Source organism: Bos grunniens, chromosome 1, assembly GCF_055505025.1.
Source record: "Bos grunniens cultivar Pamir isolate PY7600 chromosome 1, Bosgru_T2T1.0, whole genome shotgun sequence".
Taxonomy (NCBI): Eukaryota; Metazoa; Chordata; class Mammalia; order Artiodactyla; family Bovidae; genus Bos; species Bos grunniens.
Genome location: NC_141165.1, coordinates 100714833 through 100738327, shown reverse-complemented (window position 1 = coordinate 100738327; position 23495 = coordinate 100714833). Strand labels below are relative to the sequence as shown.

General features: G+C 39.5%; 1 protein-coding gene across 12 annotated transcripts in view; it reads left to right on the top strand.

Moving 5' to 3' along the window:
- PHLDB2 (pleckstrin homology like domain family B member 2) overlaps positions 1–23495 on the top strand; it is a 241188-nt gene that overhangs the window by 100254 nt on the left and 117439 nt on the right. For 11 of the 12 annotated variants that reach the window (XR_015165935.1, XR_015165931.1, XR_015165849.1 and 8 more), the window contains exon 2: positions 20608–20722. The exons of the other annotated variant lie outside the window; for it this stretch is intronic. Coding sequence is in view for 8 of the 11 variants with exons in the window: in XM_086407144.1 (XP_086263270.1) it covers positions 20656–20722 (67 nt within the window). In the remaining 3 variants the exon portion in view is untranslated. The remainder of the gene's footprint in view (positions 1–20607; positions 20723–23495) is intronic. 12 annotated transcript variants of the gene reach the window in all.

Genomic DNA, 23495 nt, shown 5'->3' with positions numbered 1-23495 from the left:
AGGCTTTTTAGCTTTAACATTATCAACAATATATAGGTGGGAGAACAGAAATACTGAAAAGAAAAGGTCTGCTTAAACCCATAAATTTCCATAATCTAGGTAATTGTCACAAACACAAATCAGTATAGAACCATTTCAAGAACACATAAAAGGCTGTTTTTCCCTGATACACTGGACCCAGAGTCCTAACTCTGTCCATGTATTTCTAGTTAAATAATATATGAAGATTCTTATACCGTCAAAAGGAAAGTTTTGTAGGGAGACATTAAGATGTTAATTTCAAGAGACTCTCACCTTTTAGAACTTTTCTCTTTGGGAGGGGGGTGGGGCACAACACATCACGGGATGCAGGATCTTAATTCCCTGACCAGGGATCAAACTCACACAGCCTGCATTGGAAGCATGGAGTCTTAACCACCAGACCAGCAGGTAAGTCCTAGACCTCTTAATGAAATCAAGTTTTGTGGGAAGTACTTGGAGTAGAGTTAGATAAATATTTTTTTCCATGAGAAGGATACACAAACCACACTTCCTTATAAATAACCCCTGAAATGAAGATTTTATTCACTTGAATATTCTCAATTTTTAACTCATTTAAATTATGAGCTTATAAGAGAGCTGGAAGAGGAAAGGAAGGTTGAAATACAATCAATTAGCTTTTCTTAGGTAATTTTAAGAAGTTTAATTTGGAAGAGTTTTCTGGAATGAAATCCAGGCTATCTTTAAGTTTATCTTTTCTATCTCTCCTTAGTACATTTACTACTACTACTAAACTAAAACCACATAAAGCTTAATATTTGATTGTCTTTTAAATAAAACCTCAAAATTAAGTCAGACAGGCAAACCTCTTTCAGCATTATATTTGCTAGAATTGTGCAATTATTTGGAGAAGGTAATGGCACCCCACTCCAGTACTGTTGCTTGGAAAAGCCCATGGATGGAGGAGCCTGGTAGGCTGCAGTCCATGGGGTCGCTAAGAGTCAGACATGACTGAGTGACTTCACTTTCACTTTTCACTTTGATGCACTGGAGAAGGAAATGGCAACCCACTCCAGTGTTCTTGCCTGGAGAATCCCAGGGACAGGGGAGCTGCCATCTATGGGGTCGCACAGAATCGGACACGACTGAAGTGACTTAGCAGCAGCAGTCCAATTAGTATCCAGTTACTCAAAGGGATACACCTGGCACTTTGGGAATAGGTTTACCCACGTACTCTTTATTCGTGGCCAGAAAGTATAGTTCTCTGTGACGTTTGGATAATTTTAAATACTTGTGCCATTTTTCCTTCCTTTGCCTAAGCAATGAGGAATCTTGGCAGCTAAAACAAGAATTGAACACTACATTTTCTCTCAGGCAGGTAGTCAGGACACAGAAAGTGTGATAACAGTAGAACAAACTGGAACTCCTTAAAACTTAGTGGTAAAGCTGTTATTTTTGCTCTATTGCCAGGGAAGGAATGCAGGAACTCTGCCAGCTCTCTCTTCTGGCCATTCTGCCCAGGGAGGTGTCCTCATGTGATGGGGAGGTGAGAGTGGGGGCAGGGAGTGAGGCTCGGAGGAACCAGAGCCCTTACGCTCTGAGAGACACAGCCTATCTGTAGGAGCAAGGCAGGATACAGGTCTGCAATTTCCAACTGTAGGACTGCTCCCGACCAGAACTTGCTGGGTGGTTTGGAATCACCTTTGTAACTATCACAAGTCCACTCACCCAGAATGACAAGTTGTTCATTATGGCCCTTTGGAGTTTCTGTTTAAAATTGGGAGGTTTGGGATAACTAATGCTAACATAAATGTCGAAGAACTCACATCCTGGATAAATATTACTAGATAACTACTTATTTCTCTGTGTTAATAGTAAGTGCAAGTAAAGCCACATGATCACCTTTATGTTATCAAGAGGGGTGGGGTGAAAAAATCTAATTTGAAGATTTCCAAAGAATAGAACTAGGAAGTTTACGGTAGAAAAATGATTTAATTTAACTAATTTGAAGCTTGGGCTTGTACAGTGTACTTCTTTTGCTTTCTTTCACCGGATTTATTTGTCTGAAAGGAGATATTGAGGACCTCTGTATGATGGACTGAAATGGGCTCTGTGTGAGCAAGTCTGAATGAGTTATTGTTATCCTCAACACTTTTAAAAGGAGTAGTGTATAACACATGCTAAGCACTTAGTACTTTTTGAATGCTAAATGAATAATCCTTAGCAAAAGAAAAATCTACAATATCTTTAGCTGAGACATTTAAATTATATTTTGTAGAGTATCTTCTACAATATATAAAATTATATTTTGTAGAGTATCTATTCACAGAAGAAGAATACACAGAAGAACTATACAAAAAAGATCTTCATGACCCAGATAACCACGATGGTGTGATCACTCAACTAGAGTCAGACATTCTGGAATGCAAAGTCAAGTGGGTCTCAGGAAGCATCACTACAAACAAAGCTAGTGGAAGTGATGGAATTCTGGTTGAGTTATTACAAAGCCTAAAAGATGATGTTGTCAAAGTGCTGCACTCAATATGCCAACAAATTTGGAAAACCCAGCAGTGGCCACAGGACAGTTTTCATTTCAATGAAAGAAATGAGTCTGTTTTCATTTCAGTGAAAGAAATGGGTCTGTTTTCATTTCAACAGACCTGAAAAGATCTGTTTTCATTTCAATCCAAAGAAAGGCAATGCCAAAGAATGCCAAAACTACCACACAATTGCACTCATCTCACACGCTAGCAAAGTAATGCTCAAAATTCTTCAAGCCAGGCTTCAATAGTATGTGAACTGTGAATTTCCAGATGTTCAAGCTGGATTTAGAAAAGCCAGAGGAAACAGAGATCAAATTGCCAACAACTGTTGGATCATCGAAAAAGCAAACAAAAGAGGTCCAAAAAAACATCTACTTCTGCTTTATTGACTATGCCAAAGCCTTTGACTGTGTGGATCACAACAAACTGTGGAAAATTCTTAAAGAGATGGTAATATACCACCTGATCTGCCTCCTGAGAAATCTGTATGCAGGTCAAGAAGCAACACTTAGAACTGGACATGGAACAGCAGATTGGTTCCAAATTGGGAAAGGAATATGTCAAGGCTGTATATTGTCACCCTGCTTATTTAACTTATATGCAGAGTACATCATGAGAAATTTGGGCTGGATGAAGCACAAGCTGGAATCAAGATTTCCAGGAGAACTATCAATAACCTCAGCCATGCAGATAACACCAGCCTTATGGCAGTAAGCAAGGAAGAACTAAAAAGCCTTTTGATGGAAACAATGGAAACAGTGAGAGACTTCATTTTCCTGGGGTCCAAAATCACTGCAGATGGTGACTGCAGCCGTAAAATTAAAAGACTTTTGCTCCTTGGAGGAAAAGCTATGACCAACCTAGACAGCATATCAAAAAGCAGAGACATTACTTTGCCAACAAAGGTCCGTCTAGTCAAGGATATAGGTTTTCCAGTGGTCATGTATGGATGTGAGAATTGGACTATAAAGAAGGCTGAACATCGAAGAATTGATGCTTTTGAACTGTGGTGTTGGAGAAAACTCTTGAGAGTCCCTTGGACTGCAAGGAGATCCAACCAGTCCATCCTAAAGGAAATCAGTCCTGGGTGTTCATTGGAAGGACTGATGTTGAAGCTGAAGCTCCAATCATTTTGCCACCTGATGCGAAGAGCTGACTCATTTGAAAAGACCCTGATGCTGGGAAAGATTGAAGGCGGGAGGAGAAGGGGATGACAGAGGATGAGATGGTTGGATGATATCACCGACTCAATGGACATGAGTTCGAGTAAACTCCGGGAGTTGGTGATGGACAGAGAAGCCTGGCGTGCTCCAGTCCATGAAGTCGAAAAGAGTCGGACATGACTGAGCAACTGAACTGAACTGAGAGTATCTTCTTATTAAAGTTAACATTAAAGTTCATTCCATATGTACCTGTTTTATGGTAAAGTGAAGACATTTGACTTAAAATTTGATCAAGAAGGCACTAAATCTGTAATTCAGGTACAAATAAAGAGCAATATATTTTATGACTTCAAAATATGTCACAAACTACTTCCTTGAGCATGATTCTGTTAAATGAGAATAAGCTACTTTGTTTGGAATGAATTGAAGGTTAACCTAAGTATCCTGTTAGAGTCCTAGTGAGATGCTGTGTAAGAAAGTGCTTGGTAAGGTGCTATGAAGCTTTTCATAAGCACAGGTCACCAAAATGGAAGTTGAAGTCAGACAGGCTGGAAACCATCAGATAGTCCCAGTCCTCTGCTGACTGAGGCAAGTTATTTTACCCCTGGAACCTTAGTTTTCTCATATATAAAATGTAAAAGAATACTATTTACTTTATGCATTTTTAGTGACAATGAAATGAGCTAATGCACAGAAGCATTTTAGCCTAGTGGCAGTTCATAGCAAGAATTTAATCAACAGTAGCAAGCATCATCATCTTTTTCTTCATCATCTTCATCAACACAAGAAAAGGTAATTTCTCCTTTACTTTTCATCTTACAGAATGTCAAGATTGCCGAGAGAAAAAAAGGAAAGGAAAAACAAAAGCAAGCAGCAGCTGCTGCAAAGTTGCTACCATTGTGTCTGACTCTGTGCGACCCCATAGACGGCAGCCCACCAGGCTCCCCCATCCCTGGGATTCTCCAAGCAAGAATACTGAAGTGGGTTGCCATTTCCTTCTCCAACGCATGAAAGTGAAAAGTGAAAGTGAAATCGTGTCTGACTCTTAGCAACGCCATGGATTGCAGCCCACCAGGCTCCTCTGTCCATGGGATTTTCCAGGCAACAGTACTGGAGTGGGGTGCCATTGCCTTCTCTGAAAAGCAAGCAGAAGTGCTGCTAAATCACATTCTTACAAACTCTCACCTAGAACAAGACCTACAAGACCTTCTAGAACTAACATCCAAAAAAGATTTCCTTTTCATTATAGGGGACTGGAATGCGAAAGTAGGAAGTCAAGAAATACCTAGAGTAACAGGCAACATTGGGCTTGGTGTACAGAATGAAGCAGGGCAAAGGCTAATAGAGTTTTGCCAAGAGAATGCAATGGTCATAGCAAACACCCTCTTCCAACAACACAAGAGAAGACTCTACACATGAACATCACTAGATGGTCAATACTGAAATCCGATTGATTATATTCTTTGCAGCCAAAGATGGAGAAGCTCTATATAGTCAGCAAAAACAAGACTGGGAGCTGACTGTGGCTCAGATCATGAACTCTTTATTGCAAAATTCAGACTTTAGTTGAAGGAAGTAGGGAAAACCACTAGACCATTCAGGTATGACCTAAATCAAATCCCTTATGATTATACAGCAGAAGTGACAAATATATTCAAGGATTTACCACAGTTCTTGGTATATCTTAAAAGTTTAAAAACTATTTCTGAATGAATGGATGAATCAATAAATGAATTCATACACATCAGATAATCAAGTGCAAAGCATGATTTGTAGAGTTGCTGGAGCCAGTATAAGTGCCTTATGAGGGGACCAAAATACAACATTCTTCCCAATCAAGTTTGAAAATAATGAAAGGGGAGACATGGCAGAAGGAGACTGAAATGTCATCCTCGTTATTGATAAAGGTAGTAAAGAAGGTCATGGCTTAGGTGCATGACGACAGTGGACTTCCTAAAAATGCGCTCCAGAATCAGATGGACTCACCCACCAGCTCCCGCATAGCTCCCACCATAGGACTTGGCTCTGCACAGCTTAGAGGGAGAAGGAGCAGACCAGAGTGTGTGCTTCCTGTGATTGGCTGGCTCCCAACTACACAGCAGTGGTTTATTTCCCAAAAGCACCATGGCAAGGGTTGTCTCTTCTCTGGGACAGAGTGAGTCAGGTGGGGGAGACAGGCCAAGAGGGTTATAGCAACTGATGTCAGTCCGAATCATAAACAGGAGGCAAGAGAAATGGCTGTTCTGTCATCCCCATTATCTTCATGTGCACTGATTGAGTTAGATGCCCGTGATATTTCCCACAAGTGACAGGAAAAGGGGACCACAAAGATATCCCCAGATTGTGTATCAGTCAGTGGATTATTTTTTGACTTCCTCTTTCTAGTTCCCCCTTTTCAGTTGATCTGTGAACAGACTGAATGACGTACTTAGATAAACCTATCAAGATTTCAAAATTATTTTGGTTTCTGAAAGAGTATACTTTATCTTTTACTCAATTAATTCAGCAAAACTTTGCAAATATTTATTGAGACCCTGCCAAGTGCCCAAAACAGTAGAATATACCGAGGAATATATCAGAGTGAACTGGAGTTTAAAATCCGGCCAGCATCTACTGGATTTTTTTCTCTTAGAGAAAAGGAAACTCAGTCGCTTATAAGATCAAAATGAACATAGAAAACTATTTCCTTTTGTTTTTTGTTCTAATTTCCAAGTGTTCTTCTGAGTAGTTTGAGTGGTTAAGTGACTGTTTACCCAGAACTTAAAACATTTCTTTTATCATTAGCATTAGAGCCAAGATACTAACAATAAAGGTCATGGAAATGTATGAAGGTCTGGAGAGTCGTCTGTCTTCCCTCATCTCATCCACACTGCCCCCTCGCACACAGGCCTGCAACTGGTAAAGAGAGGAATTGGGCGAAAAGGTTTGAATGGATTGTTCATATCCATCTTCACAACTGAAAAACAACTCAGACTAAAGAATAAACGACTTTGCCTCTTGGCATGAAGGCATCAAACTTACCCCTCCTATCTTATCTTCCTGGATATTCCACTTTTTTGGTTTAAAAAAAAGTTGATATCCTATATTTCTAAGAATTGTATTTGTTTTTTTATTTAACTACTTTCTAGAAGATTACCCATAATATTTTACAAGTTCTTAAACTCACAATAGTTTTTTTTTTTTTTAATTCTGTCTTGTTTTCATCTCATTTGTTTTACATCTTCTTATCACTAACTGGCAGACTAGTCAGAAGAAAAAGGGATTGGATATGATTCTAATTCCTAAGAGATATAGATTCAGAGTCTACTCTCAACTTCAATTGTTTAGCCACACCGTATGAAGAAATTTGGAATTTGGAACTGGCATCCATGGCCTCAGAATTGTTCCTTATTGCCAGAAAAGCAGCCTTTTCTCTTTCTCCCACTTCTATATCTCTATTAGATTAATAGCAGGAACACAAAGTAATTCGTAAAAGAAATTGCCATGTTCCCTTTGGAATAGCTTGGCAACATACATTGCATGAAGACAAGCAGGGAAAATTTAAAACTTTGGGGTATGTATAAATATTTTGTTTCTAAACATGAATAAGGAAAATAGAAAATAGGAGCAATACATCCAAGAGTGTACCATTGTCTGCATGAAGTGCTATGGGATCTTAGGTAACAATTATGTTTCTATGACTTTCTTCTTAGATTTGTAAAGAAGAAATGAATAGAAAGGCATCATGACATGTTTTTTTTTTTTAATCTGTATATTCAGAATCTACAGAAGATAGAATAAATAAAAGGAAACAATCGACAGTAGATTCACAAATCTTGTAGGGACTTCAAATTACTTTGCATATGCATTTAAAAAAATTTAATGCCTTATTTAACAATTACCCTACTGAGAAACGCTGGGCTAAATGAAGCACAAGCTGGAATCAAAATTGCCGGGAGAAATATCAATAACCTCAGATATGCAGATGACACTACCCTTATGGCAGAAAGTGAAGAAGAGCTAAAGAGCCTCTTGATGAAAGTGAAAGAGGAGAGTGAAAAAGTTGGCTTAAAGCTCAACATTCAGAAAACAAAGATCATGACATCCAGCCCCATCACTTCATGGCAAATAGATGGGGAAACAGTGGAAACAGTGGCTAACTTGAGTTTTGGGGGCTCCAAAATCACTGCAGGTGGTGATTGCAACCATGCAATTAAAAGACGCTTATTCCTTGGAAGGAAAGCTATGACCAACCTAGACGGCATATTAAAAATCAGAGACATTACTTTGCCAACAAAGGTCCATCTAGTCAAGGCTATGGTTTCTCCAGTAGTCATGTACAGATGTGAGAATTGGACTATAAAGAAAGCTGAGCACCGAAGAATTGATGCTTTTGAACTGTGGTGTTGGAGAAGACTCTTGAGAGTCCCTTGGACTGCAAGGAGATCCAACCAGTCCATCCTAAAGGAGATCAGTCCTGGATGTTCATTGGAAGGACTGATGTTGAAGCTGAAACTCCAATCCTTTGGCCACCTGATGTGAAAAGCTGACTCATTTGAAAAGACCCTGATGATGGGAAAGATTGAGGGCAGGAGGAGAAGGGGATGACAGAGGATGAGATGGTTGGATGGCATCATGGACTCAATGGACAAGAATTCGGGTAAATTCTGGGAGTTGGTGATAGACAGGGAAGCCTGGAGTGTTGCGGTCCATGGGGGTGCAAAGAGTCAGACATGACTGAGCAACTGAACTGAACTGAACAGAAGGTTTATTAAATATTAGACAGATTTTAAAAGAGGATTTCATGTGCTAAAAAAAAGTCATTATTGGGCTTTTATAATAATATTCACTTAATAAAATACATAGTATTTTTTTTTGGCCCAAATCATTTTGAATGCATGAAGAAAAACGGGATATTCCCAGGAGAAGTGGCAAGCACATTTCTGGGGTTGATAAACCAAAAGGGGATCTTTTCTTAGAATCATCATTTTAAGTCCATCTGGAGAAGCAGTCAGTAATCCTGTAATAAAACCCCGCCTCTATAACATACCACTGTAATATCCCATGTAATGCTCCATTTTTATAGTATATTTACTCTATATTTGGGCTTCCCTGGTGGCTCAGTGGTAACAATCTGCCTGCATGCAAGAAAGGTGAGTTTGATCCCTTGGTCGAGAAGATCCCCTGGAGAAGTAAATGGCAACCCACTCCAATATTCTTGCCTGGGAAATCCCATAGACAGAGGAGCCTGGCGAGCTACGGTCTATGGAGTCACAAGAGTTGGACACAACTTGGCGACTAAACCACAACCACCACCCACCTATATTTAATAGGATCTAATACCTGGTATCATTCAAAAATAAATTTGAATAAATGTTGATTATTTCATATGAGACATGAGAATATGCAGGTAGAGATATCTATATTTATTTATCTATCCATTTAGCCAGATACATAGATAATATAGATGTTGTAAATATTGATAGAAATACAGGCATAAATGTAGCTATAGATGTACCCTGGGATAAAAACATAATTAAGTTTAAGGTGAGGATAGATAATTTCATAAAGACTAATTCACCAGTAAGATGTATTACCTACCAACATTCATATTAGGTTAGAAGGCCCAAGGTTAATTATTAGGGCATCTCATAGAGAGCATGAACAGGCTGTGTTGGGCAGAATTATTCCCTCCAATCCTGGGAGAGGCAGAAACAGAGATCTGTGGTGTTTTCCATGATACTGACTTAGGAGTCTAGCCTCTGACTCTAAGTCTTAGCTGTGAGCCCTGCCCAGATGGACTACATTCCTTACCAGGCCCTACCAGAGCCAGGACCTAGAAGTCTTACCCATGCACTATTTGACCACTGCTGTCAACAGCTACCACAACTCCCACCACCATTTAGCTCTTTATACCAAATACACATTAATCTATATGGAATCATCATCTTTTCCCCAAATCTTAAACTGTTTCTGCTAATGGTACTCTTTGCTTGGATTGGTATGAAATTTGCAAACTTAAAATGTTTTCATGCTTTTATTAAAGAAAAAACAAAACAAAACAAAACATAAAATTATGCAAATTATTCAAATATTTTAAGATCACTCCACCCATTGCCCTTCCATTCCCAGTCCCTAGAGGAAAACAACATGGATTTTAGTCTTTCTTTTCTTTTCATGTTTTTTTAATTTTCACATTTATTACTTATGACATGCATCTTATTAATAAAATGTAATAAATGATCAGCAACTCTGGAAAAATTTACATAAATTCTTTCTAGATAACCTTTAATTCAGTCTTTTTTTTTTCTGAAGGCTTTTCTTGTGCTTTTGACAAAAGATGACATTATGCACATTGGTTTATAATTTTCTCTTTTCACTTAAAATGTTCAGTTCAGTTCAGTTCAGTCACTCAGTTGTGTCTGACTCTTTGAGACCCCATGGATTGCAGCATGCCAGGCCTCTCTGTCCACCACCAATTCCCAGAGTTTACTCAAACTCATGTCCATTGAGTCCGTGATGCCATCCAACCATCTCGTCCTCTGTCATCCCCTTCTCTTCCCACCTTCAATCTTTCCCAGCATCAGGGTCTTTTCAAATGACTCAGCTCTTTGCATCAGGTGGCCAAAGTATTGGAGTTTCAGCTTTAGCTGAATATTCCAATGAATATTCAGGACTGATTGCCTTTAGGATGGACTGGTTGGATCTCCTTGCAATTCTTTGGTGCTCAGCTTTCTTTATGGTCCAACTCTCACATCCATATATGACTACTGGAAAAACCATAGCTTTGACTAGACGGACCTTTGTTGGCAAAGTAATGTCTCTGCTTTTTGATATGCTGTCTAAGTTGGTCATAGCTTTTCTTCCAAGGAGCAAGCATCTTTTAATTTCATAGCTGCAGTCCATTTCCTTAGATTTACTCATTCTCATATGATTCCATTGCATAGACATACCATAGTTTACTTAACCATTATCTGACTGATGGTGATTTCAGTTTTTCAGTGTTGTCCTACCACAAACAAGGCTGCAGTAAATATCTTGGCACATATAACTTTAAGTACTTTTGCTATCTCTTCTCTATAAGACAGATTTTGGAGAGTGACATCGGTGGATCATAGAATGCCCTATGTGAACAATTTTTAATAGATGCTGTCACATTATTGCAGTTAATTTTGGACTTCTCTAGTCCTTTATACATCTTTGTAGATGCCAACTCAAAGTCTACAGAAACTTCTTTTGTAATATCATTCTGCCATTCAATCCAGACCTGATATCACCCTGATGGCATTTTTTAGATAATATTTAGACCCTAACACGCTTAGACATTGACTTTAACTTCCTAACTGATTTTTCTCTATCCGGTCTCTCATTCTACACATTAAAGCTTTATTAATCCAGCCATGAAATTAAAAGACGCTTACTCCTTGGAAGGAAAGTTATGACCAACCCAGATAGCATATTAAAAAGCAGAGACATTACTTTTCCAACAAAGTTCCATCTAGTCAAGGCTATGGTTTTTCCAGTGGCCATGTATGGATGTGAGAGTTGGACTGTGAAGAAAGCTGAGCGCTGAAGAATTGATGCTTTTGAACTGTGGTGTTGGAGAAGACTCTTGAGAGTCCCTTGGACTAGAAGGAGATCCAACCAGTCCATCCTAAAGGAGATCAGTCCTGGGTGTTCATTGGAAGCACTGATGCTGAAGCTGAAACTCCAGTACTTTGGCCACCTCATGCAAAGGGCTGACTCATTGGAAAAGACCCTGATGCTGGGAGGGATTGGGGACAGGAGGAGAAGGGGATGACAGAGGATGAGATGGCTGGATGGCATCACTGACTCGATGGACATGAGTTTGGGTAAACTCCAGGAGTTGGTGATGGACAGGGAGGCCTGGCATGCTGTGATTCATGGGGTCGCAAAGAGTTGGTCATGACTGAGCGACTGAACTGAACTGAATCTTCATAAATTATCTTATGCATATCACATCCCTATAATCTTCCATGAATCCCCATTGTCTAAAAATTGGACCTTAACCATATATTCAGGATCCTTCATAATCAGGTTTCAGTTTTTCTCATTTTATCCTTATGTCTCCTATTTAAAAATTTGAGAGTGAGGTAGGGATTGAGGAAGAGATCTACCATGAACTACACACTCTTAGGTGCTTCACATGCCTTAAGTATTTTAAAACTCACATCAGTTTCAGAAGGGAAAGTGACAGATTAGGGAGGCAATTTACTCTCTACTCCAAAGCTGTGGCATCTAAAGTGATGATTTGAAATTTAGTACATCTGACAGCAAAATGCGTGTTCTTACTATCACACTATATTTCAATTCAACTCAGTAAATGTTTATTTGATGTACTTTCCATGTAAAACACTTTATTATGTGTTAAAAAGGATTTAACATTTAAAAAGAATGGAACATAATTGACATTTAATCATGATGCCTGCCTCCCTGGCAACAACTCCTTCCAGGCATTGAGATTTGTGCCAGGGAACTGGTGTCAGGCAATAGCTGATTGACACAAAGATAGGTATCGGTTCTGGTGATCTCTTGCTACCTAACAAGCCACCTCAAAACTCAGTGGCTTACAACGATGACAGTATTTATGTTGTTCACAAATCTGCAGTTCAGGTAAGGCTCAGAGGGGACAGCTTGTCTCTGCTACACTCATCAAAAGCTAGAGTGGACTGAAGGCCAGGAATAGGAAACATCTAAGGTTTGCTTACCCCCTAATTTGGAGGCTGGTGCTAGCTGTCAGCTGGGTCCTTGGTTAGAACTGTCACCTGGAATACCTTCTGGGTAGTCTTTCTGGCTTGGGGCCTGGGTTCCTAGCATAAACATCCCCAAACAGCCAGGCTGAAGCTGTTTTGCCTGTTAGAACTCAGCCTTGAAAAGTATCACTTAGTATCACTTCCACTGAAGCTATAGACCCACACAGATCCAAAGGCAGGAAATGTAGACCCCACCTCATGATAAGGACCTCTGACATCAGTTGCAAGAAGAACATGTGGGATGGTGCTGCCCTCCTTACAATACAGCCTGCCACAGCACCTATGGATGTGCCAGCAACCTGTCATAGGAAGACAATCCAGGACAGTCAAATTCCCCTTCAACTGAATATAATTTTAAAATAATTTAGAGAATAAAATATTAGCCCCTGGAGATTACAGGACATAACAGAGAAAGAGAAAGAACATGATGGAACATACATTCACTAAAGTTATGGAGTGCTAGACACTAGGAGTAAGAACCAGAGTCCTGTTCATTTTTATGTGTATCCTCAACAGAGCACAGTACAAACACATAGTAGGTGTTCATGTGAGTCACATGAAGACATGCATGAATGGGAAGAGAAGACACACAAGGAGGGATGAGTTTGGAGGGGAAAGATGAGATTCTGTTAGAAATAAGTCGAATTTAAGAATCCAAACATAGCTCCTCACTGAAATGTCTAACAAGCAGTTGGGAAAGCGGGTCTGTGGCTCGGAAGAGAGAGCAATTTAGGGAGAGAGCTTAGACCAAGGTCAAGCTTTGGTTGAATGAGACCATTAAAGGAGGAGCATGTAGAGGAAGACCAATGACTAAAGCTCAAGCAAAATACTGAGTGGTTAATGCAATAGGCTTTAAATCTGAGTCAGCTTTAATGTTTGTAATACATGCATCACCACTTTTTAACTGTGTATTTTCTTAGGTTTGGCCACTTAATCTCTCTGTTCCTCAGCATCCTACTGTACCTCTGTTATAATAATGCAAGCTACTGACAGGGCTGTGGATTGAGTGGTATAATGCCTACAAAGTGCCTGGACTAAAACATAGTTCAGCAATCAATGTACATTAGTTATCATAACTATTGTCAGGTTTTTCGTCGTGTTTAGGATTAAGCAGAGGAAGAACCAGAGAGTAACACCGGGCACGAAGGCTTTATGAAACCTTGTGTAATAGTTCTAATGAATAGCTGTGGTTACATTTATTACTGAGTTGCCAAACATCAAAGAGTTGCTGACTGTTAATAAAGACGGGGTAACAGGGTGAGTCATATTCTCTATACCAATATTTCACAAAGTCTGTGTTTTGAGCGTGCTATAGTAATATGAGTTGTGTTAAGAAAAAGAAGTATGTTCTATTCGCAAATAAACTGGTGAAATGCTGAGTTAAACAAAATTAAATAGACTTTCCTTAAATGCATATGGCAATACTAGCCATGGCTTGCTAAGAAGGAGATATAGACAGCATCATTTTCTCAATTTTTAGGATTTCATAGGTACCATTCTGCTAAACCAATGTGTAGAAAACAACTTCTCAATGCCAGTCAAGGAAAAATCTCTTGGTAAACTTAAAAATACATATTAATGGATCTACCTCCACAGATTCCGATTAGACAGTCTAGAATGGAGTTAGGGAATTTGTATTTTTAAAAAACTCTCTGGTGTCACCTTCCCTCCAGGAAGCTCAGAAGAGGAACTGACCCTTCCCATAATCACCATCTCTTTTTTTTTTTCCAACCTATTCTGAGAAAAATGGCTCCCATAAAGAAAGGTAGCAAAAAAAAGGAGGGTGGTATTCTGCCACCAAAGAGATGACTGCTGCTGCTGCTGCTAAGTCGCTTCAGTCATGTCTGACTCTGTGCAACCCCATAGACAGCAGCCCACCAGGCTCTCCGGTCCCTGGGATTCTCCAGGCAAGAACACTGGAGTGGGTTGCCATTTCCTTCTCCAATGCATGAAAGTGAAAAGTGAAAGTGAAGTCGCTCAGTCGTGTCTGACTCTTAGCGACCCCATGGACTGCAGCCTACCAGGCTCCTCCATCCATGGGATTTTCCAGGCAAGAGTACTGGAGTGGGGTGCCATTGCCTTCTCTGAAAGAGATGACTAGAAAATAGAAAATCAGCATTCATAAACACTTGCATTAAGTCAGCTTTAAGAAGCATGGATCTCAGGTACTCAAGGAAATCTAGAATTTGCTTTTTAAAAAAAAAAAAAAAAAGAAAGCTATTTGAGCTGAAGGAATAAGAAACATTCAATAATATATCTAAGTTACCCAGAAAACATGAGGACAAGGATTCATCAAGCAAGCATAACATGGCAGTTACCTGTACCTGTGTTCTGCTTTCAAAAACCTTCTGATAGTCAACAGTCAAAATGGATGAAAGCTAATGATTTGGTTATCATAAAAATATAACTAGACAAAAGTAGTTGCAAGCTCTACATACAAAGAAATTCAAACTAACTCCCTATGGAATTAGTGGTAATCTAATAGAATTCCAAGAATTCTCAACAGAACTTTGAGGTGGTTAGATGAGATATTTTCTTAACTCGGAATTCATATCTAACACAATAGGGATAGTTATGTTTTCTGTATGCCTGTTTAAAATCAGTCTAGGAACTGGCTTTCTATCTGTGATTTACTTGAAGATAAAAACAGACCTGAGAATATGCTGATGTCAGAGATGTAGTGCTCAGTCTAACTTAAGAGAGATTGAGACAGTTTGGAAACAAGAAGGATTTTTCTTGTGAGCATTCTAACTTGGAAGAATTTAGCAAAGAGTAAATGGTTTAATATATTTTTATTTTTATAGTCTGCTTTAAAACTTTTATAGTAGTAAAAATAAAAGGCATCTATTTATCCACTCAAGCAATTATTCATTTTATATGTCTGGCAGGATGGCATTTGTTTGTGATACTTTTCTGTCTTTTCCATCACCCCTGGTGCAGAGGGGTGGGAGTGAGAATTAATTAGCCTGTGAGAGGCCACCCATGCTGCACTCTTCCAGACCAAGAAAAGACTAAAGAGACGACCATTACATGCAACACATGATCCTTAATTAGAGCCTATAAAGAATATTATTGGGACAATTGATTATACTTGGAGTCTGTGAGTTCAGTGTCAATAAGGGTCAATGATAATGTCCTGATTTTGATCCTTATGTTGTGGTTATCTGGAGAATGTCTGATTCAGGAGAGAAGGATACCACATTCAAAACTTATCCCCAAATGGTTCCAGAAAGAATGTTTTTGTGCTAGTCTTGCAGTTTTTCTACAATTATTCTGAAATTATCTCTGAAATTTTTTTTAAATTGACATTATCTTTAGCATTTAAAAAAAGAGAACATTCATTTTATTGTTTGTGTTAACTTATCATTGATGTTCTCAGGTTCTCTAGGTAAACTACCAAATTACCTGAAAATAGTTTTACTTTTCCAATTCCTGTACTTCTTACTGTTTTCTCTCTTTAAATTCTACTGACTAATTTCTCCAGGACTATGTCCAACAGTAATAGATACACTGGATGCTCCTGACTCATTTCTAATCTTACTAGAAATTCCCCTAATATTACCACATTAAGCACAATTGTGGCTTTAGGAAATATGCTTCATTTCCTATTTTCTTGAGTGTTTTTATCAGGAAATATCTTTTGAAAACTTTTCTTCTTTGTCTTAAAGATAATCATGTGATTATTACTTTTACATGTTCATAATGTCATGTTCATAATAATAGTGAAGTCACTCAGTCGTGTCCGACTCTTTGCTACCCCATGGACTGTAGCCCACCAAGCTCCTCGGTCCATGGGACTTTCCAGGCATGAATACTGGAGTGGGTTGCCATTTCCTTCTCCAGGGGATCTTCCCAACCCAGAGATCGAACCTGGGTCTCCCACATTGTAGACAGACGTTTTACTTTCTAAGCTACCAGGGAAGCCCTAGATTTCCTAATACTGAGTTATTCTTGCATTCCAGAAATGAATCCCACTTAGTCATGGTACATAATCTTAGTGTTTTTAAATGTTTAATCTAGTATTTTTACATTGATAAAGCATCAATATCAGTTCAGTCGCTCAGCTGTGTCTGACTGTTTGCAACCCCATGGACTGCAGCATGCCAGGCTTCCCTGCCCATCACCAACTCCCGGAGCTTGCTCAAATTCATGTCCATTGAGTCAGTGATGCCATCCAACCATCTTGTCCTCTGTCTAATAAAGCAGGATTGCTTGTAAATATATTTTCGTGTTAGAATCATGTTCCTCTATACTGTTTTTAGAACAACCTCCATGAAGTGAGGTTTGATGATAACAGAAAGGATGTGGAAGGTGGTGTCATAGAGAGATGGAGAGATCTGGCACTAGAGTCACACAGACCCTTGGAAGGTTTCTGGTCGCTTCCCTCACTGACTGAGTGACCTTGGAGAAATGATTCCTTTTCTTCTACCTGCTATTTCCTCATCTGTCCATTAGGAGGACCTCCCACAGTGGCTTGTGTGAGGCCTAAACGATGTCTGTGAAGGATCTAGAGCAAACATGTAGATACAGAAAACAGAGTAATGGTTACCAGAGGGGAAGGGGGTCAACTCTATGATGACAGATGAAAGCTAGACTTTTGGTGGTGAGCATGCTGCAGTGTACACAGAAGTCAGAATATAATGTGGTAAGCATGAAACTTACATAATGTTATAAACCAATGTTATTTCAGTGAAAAAGAGAAAGACTAGTACGATGTCTGCCACAATGTAAGCCCACATAAACATCGGGATATTTTATTTTATTGGGGAAGGAAATGGCAACCCACTCGAGCATTCTTGCCTGCAGAACTCCATGGACAGAGCAACCTGGCGGGCTACAGTCCATAGGGTAGCAAAGAGTCAGATGCAACTGAGTGACTTTCACACACACACACACACACACACACACATTTTATGGTAAAATGTCTTCTGCTGCTTCCCATATATATATATATATATATATATATATATATTATATATAGTCTCCTTTATATTTTGTCTCTTCTTTTATAGTCATCCCATTCCAGACTAGAGGTTTGGATGTCAAGGGACTGTGCAAAGAATGGAAAAGGAAGATAAAACTTCTTGAACCCTTACTGGTTGCTAGGTCTATCTGCAGTTCATTGGTGAGGAAAAACCTGAGGGAACCAGCTTGAAAGGGGGTAGGTGTGGTCATTATCTAAGAGTTAAGATTAGCATTTGTTCTTCTCAACCATAACCTCTCCAAGCAGAAGAGAAAGGGCAGATGTGTTATCTCTACACTTTTAGTCAGTGTTCTGAACTTGGAGAAATCACTCCATACAGAGAGGCCAGTGACTGTGCTTCTAGGACTACTGAGTGTGGAGGAGGTAAGGAGAGTGCGTCTCTTTATTAACATTGTAGAGATGACAGTGGACACAAAATTGTGGGAGCGAAGGGGGGGAAAAGTTTGACTTAAAGACATTGACATTTAGCTGAACCTATGAAGTTGAAGCTAAATAGAAAAGCAAAACTTGGGAAGACAGGTGTTAAGAAACAGACTCTAGACTGACACATACCTGGGCTACATTTTGTCTCATCTCTTGCTATTGACCTCCACATGTTTTCTGAGCTTTAATTGTATAGCCTGTAGAATGAGGGGGAAAGATCTGATATATATGTGTTTGTGGTGAAAATTAAAGGAAATGATGCAGGAAAATCACCAAGCACAGTGCCTGGCATGTGAATCCCTATGATAATTGCTGTTATTATTATCTGGTCTTCAGCAGTGTTCTTCAGTCTTGCCTCTGTCAATAATCTTCTCCTCAGATCTCAAGTTTTCTTTTTTATTTAAAAAGCTTACTGAGATATAATCCCCATAATCATACAATTCATCCATTTAAGTTGTAGAATTTGGTATTTTTAAAAATACTTTCATAAAGTTGTCCACATCTAATTTTAGAACATTTTCATCAATCCCCAAAAGAACCCCCTGCTCATTAGCAATCACTCCTTACCCCTCCTTCACTCCTCACAACCAGCTCTAGGCAACCACCAATCTACTTTGCATCTCTACAGCCTTGCATATTCTGGACATTTCCTATAAATGGAACCATACAGTATGTGATACTTAGCGAGTGGCTTTTTTCAATTAGTATAGTGTATACAAGTTTCATTCATGTTGGAGCATGTGTCAGTACTTCATTCCTTTATACTGTACTGTGTGCTCAGTCGTGTCTGACTCTTTGTGACCCCGTGGACTGAAGCCCACCAGGCTCCCCTGCCCATGGAATTTTCCAGGCAAGCATACTGGAGTGGATTGCCATTTCCTTCTCCATCATTCCTTTATAGGGCCAAATAATATTTCTTTGTATGGATAAACCACAGTTGTGTTTATCCATTCACTAGCTGAAGGACAACTGAGTTGTTTCTACTTTTTGGCTATTATGAACAGTGATGCTACAAATATTTGAAGGACATCTGAGCTGTTTCTACCTTTTGGCTATTCTGAACAGTGATGATAGGAACATTTGTATTCAAGTTATGTGTGAACATGTTTTCATTTCTTTGGGGTATATGCTTACGAGTGGCATTGCTGGGTCTTATTGCAGCTCTGTTTTTAACCTTTTGAAGAACTGAGGGACTGTTTTCCAAAGTGGCTTTGTACATACCCACAGGCACCTTATCCTTTCCAACATGTGTTAGTATCTGTCTTTCTCATTATAGCCATCCCAATGGGTGTGAAGTGGTATCAAGTTGTGGGATTGATGCGCTTTTCCCTAATAATTAATAATGCTCAGCATCTTTTCATATGTTTATTGGCCATGTGTTTATCTTCTTTGGAGAGATATCGATTCAGATCTTATGACCATGTTGAATTTTAAGGTTTTTTTTTTTTTTTAATTCTAGATACAAGTCACTTGTTAGATACATGATTTGTATACATTTTCTCCCACTCTGTGGTTTGTCTTCTTTCTTGGTATTATTTGTAGCCCAAAAGTTTTTCAAGCATCTTTCTAATGTAACTTATGGAAGTTTGTATTTCAGCATTTAACTCCTACAAAAATATTCCAGTTGGTAGACTTTCAGTGGAAGAGTTAGCATAGTATTTCATTGACAAGAGTGAGGCCCTCCGTATCTAAAAATCCTGTCCTTTTAACTCTTTCTGCCACACAGCTTTTGAATTATGTGGGTTTCTATCCTCATCATGTTTCCTTTATCCATTCTCCTGAAATGAAGAATATATCTCTTTGTCAAGGCCAACCCTCCAACTGTAAGATGATCTAATCCCCCTTCTCTTCTCCAGGAACCTGCTCCATCATTTAATCTCCTGCCTCCTAGATCTTTACCATTTCCCTGTCTATTTTCCCTCAGCCTATGAACCAGCTTAGCTTTCTTTCTACCATTTTAAGGAAAAGCAAAACTTCTTAAGATCTGCATCCTCTAAATATACATCTCCAGCTATGGCCATTATCTCTATCCTGCACTTCACTTGAATTATCTACAGATATACCCCAATTCAACATGTCTGAAACTGAATTTCCCTTCTTACTCCATACCTTACAGTTATTGTGAAAATCAAGCAAGAAATATTATGCAAAACAAATGGGAGCTCTAACATGATGGGGGGACCACACCATCTACTGAGGCAACCCTGAGTTCTGCAGAGAAAACTGGACATAATGAGAGCTGTGGGAACCCTGTCATAAACTCAGGAGCTCTGTGGGGAGCTCTTAAAAACAAGGGCATTGGTTTCCTTTTCTATAATATGAGATTTTGTGGAAATTAAAAGATATAATAAAGACAAAGTAACTAACAGGATGATGGCTGGTAACTAATAAGCATGGGATGAAAAATAGAAAATAAGCAATAATAAGTGGCAAGTAGAAACTATGCTGAAAGACTGTGTCTCTTGGTCTAAATATTGCACATCACTTGTTCACCAGCATCCTTTTTTTTTTTTTTTAATCTGTCATTATTCTAGCCATATGTATGCTTCTGTTGGTGTTGGTTAGTGGTGATGGTGTTTAGGTTTTGTCATTCTGCAGGACAGTCAGCAGAGTGAATATAGGATGATGCAGGATATCTGCTTTTCAATTTCAACAGCTGTTAGTGTTCCCCAGATGTTAGCTCTGCTGACCTTCAGTTTTCAGAGGTTGCCTCAGCTTCCAGCTTCGTGCTCATGGTACCTTTCTTTTCTTGCTGTGCACAGGCTGGCATTGATCCTAGTTTATCCTTGGAGACTCAGCAGAAGATCCTGATGGAGGAGGATAATACCCAGAGACAGGACACCAAGGAAGAGGGAGTTGGTGACAGACAGCCTGTGGGTGAGAACTCTTTTGATATGCATTTCATCCTCAGGGGTTTTCAGTAAATAATGGGTACCTACTCTCTGTCCTGCTTACTGGGAATGACCTGGCTTTTCCTAGCATAAACTCAGGAGTCCAGCAAATACCTGGAAGATAGCCTGAGGCTATAAACTCTCCCCTGGAACTCTGATCATGTGCTTACTTACTCCCCTGAAGATTGCTGAGGTTTTGTTTGGAACAGATGCTGAGTGATAGGCAGGCCAAAGCAGCTGGTGTGGAGAGGTCATTTCCAGTGACTCATCAGTCATTCAAAAATCAAAACACAAACAAAAAGGGGTGGGATGGGATGTAGAGAGAAAGGCATGAAGTTTTAAGTATTCCAGAAGAGAGGCTGATCCTGATGTCCCCTTCTGAGGGGCGATGAGGCTCCAACTCAGCTACTCTGACTCACAGGGCACGTGGTGCTGGTTGGAATCTCTGTAATGCATTTCCTGGCATTCAACAAAATAAGTAGGTTCATAAAATGTGTATTTTCCTCATTATTTTTTTATTATGTGTCAGATGACCAAGTTACCAGGGGACAGGGGAGGGGGTGCTCAGGGATGTGCTAGGGACCTGTTTAGTTGGCCTCAACAGGACTAAATGGACATCTCTGCACTGCAAAGTTCTCCTCTGTTAAGGGAGGGGGATTTCAAGCTAGATTTAATTTTTCATTTACTTATTGTGCTGTGTTCTAAAAACAAGAGTTAAACTAGAAAGCTTCCGGAATAGTGAAGGTTCTCCAGAGAAACAGAACCAACAGAAGATGTGTATGTGTATAGAAAAACAGACATAGAGAGAGCGGGGAGAAAGAGAGGAGAAGCAGAGAGAAAAGGAGGGAGATTTTTAAGACTTGTCTCACATGATGGGGGCTGGCAGGGCTGAAATCCTCAGGGTAGGCCTGAGGACTGGAAATTCAGACAAGAGCTGATGTTGTAGTCTTGAGTCTGGGTTCTGGTGGACAGGCTGGAAACTGACATAGTGTTTCTATGTTATGGTCTTGAGAATTCCTCCTTTTTGAGAATTCTCTTTGGGAACCCTCTGTCTAGATGCTCTTAAGGTCTCAAGGTATCACTGACACGATGGACATGAATTTGAGCAGGCTCCGGGAGTTGGTGATGGACAGGGAAGCCTGGCATACTGAAGTCCATGGGGTCGCAAGGAGTTGGACACAACTGAGTGACTGAACTGAAGGTCTTAACTATTGGAGGAGGCCCAGTCATGTTTTGAAGGGTAATTTGCTTTACTCTAAGTCTGCTGATTTAAATGCCAATCATACCTAAAAACACCTTCACAGTGACATCTAATCTGATGTTTGACCAAACATTGGGCACCATAGCCTGGCTATATAAAATTATCCATCACAGTCCTCTTACTTGAGGGAGTTTTATGACTTGAATAGAGATAGACAATGAAACAGAAAACCTGTAATCCAATAACATGAAGTACCCCAACCTCCAACCACGACCAGGGATGGAGTTGGGAAAAGCTTTCTGGAACTCGTGATTCCTGCACTGATTTTTGCTGGTTATGAGGAAAGAGGTGAACAAATATGACATGTGATTAAATGTAAGTCATTTATTATGATTAAAACATCCCCTCCTTTCAGAGAGAGGGCAGAGGAAACAGTGAGATACTACATAGGAAAATAACCTAAAGTAACCAGATGACTTACTTTTTTTAAGTGCAAAAGCAGTGATTCTGGATTTATTTTATCTGCACATCTTGGAGGAGTCCGTGAAGAATTCTTAATCACTGAAGTGATGAAATTAGATTTTCAGTATTCAAGACCAATTTATGTAATTATTAAACAAATAATTTATGGTGTATGGGGGAGGCATTGGGTGTATAATGATGAACAATGTAGAAGGTCCCTGACTTCACAAAGTTTAGAATTATAGCGGTGGGGGAGGTGAGGGAATGGGGAGGGGGGAAAGACACAAAAAGTAAGTACAAATTCTGATTAGTGCCATTGAGAGTAGAGGCTTGGTTTAGAAGCTTATCATTCCAATGTCTGCCTACTCCTGTCATCCTCACCATCACACCCATCATAAGGGCAAGCTTCGAAAAATGAGAATCCCTCAGCAGCTACCCTATACATCATCCCCACCTTCCTTGTACTGAAGGTGGGGACAGTTCAAATGGAAAACAAGGGACCAATATTTCCAGTAGGATCAAAGCATTCAACTATTTACAAGTCACAGGGAATTTAACATGGATGCTAATAACCAACAGGAGAAAAAACTTTCTTTTGGGCACTAATTACCCGTGAATTATTCATTAGAAGTAATGTTGCCCTCCACCCACACAGAACCTTCAAAATTTGTAAAGAATTTCCCACCTGGATTGTCACTTTGATTAACTCAGGAGCCAGGCAGGATGAGGGCCAAAACTAGCTTGTGAGACAGGAAATCATTAAACCACATCAGGGCTTGTCTTGACAACAATGTCTATCAATATTCAACAGACTAGAAGAATGAAGATCATGTAGGTGATTGCCGTCCACTAGCACCCAGTTGTTGGGGTCCTCAGACCTCACCAGGGCTTCTTGGAGAGGAAGCAGAGAGAGAGCCACAGAAAGTTCTGCAAGCAGGTGTGGGAGAAAGGGAGGAAACACACTCTTAGTCACATCCAGATCTGCCTTCTTGACTAGCCAATCCATTTCAGTACCTGTAACTTTTCTCTTGTGAGTTCTTGGGTTGATAAACCTTTTATAAAGCAAACTTTTAATATTAACATTGAAGGTGTAGTG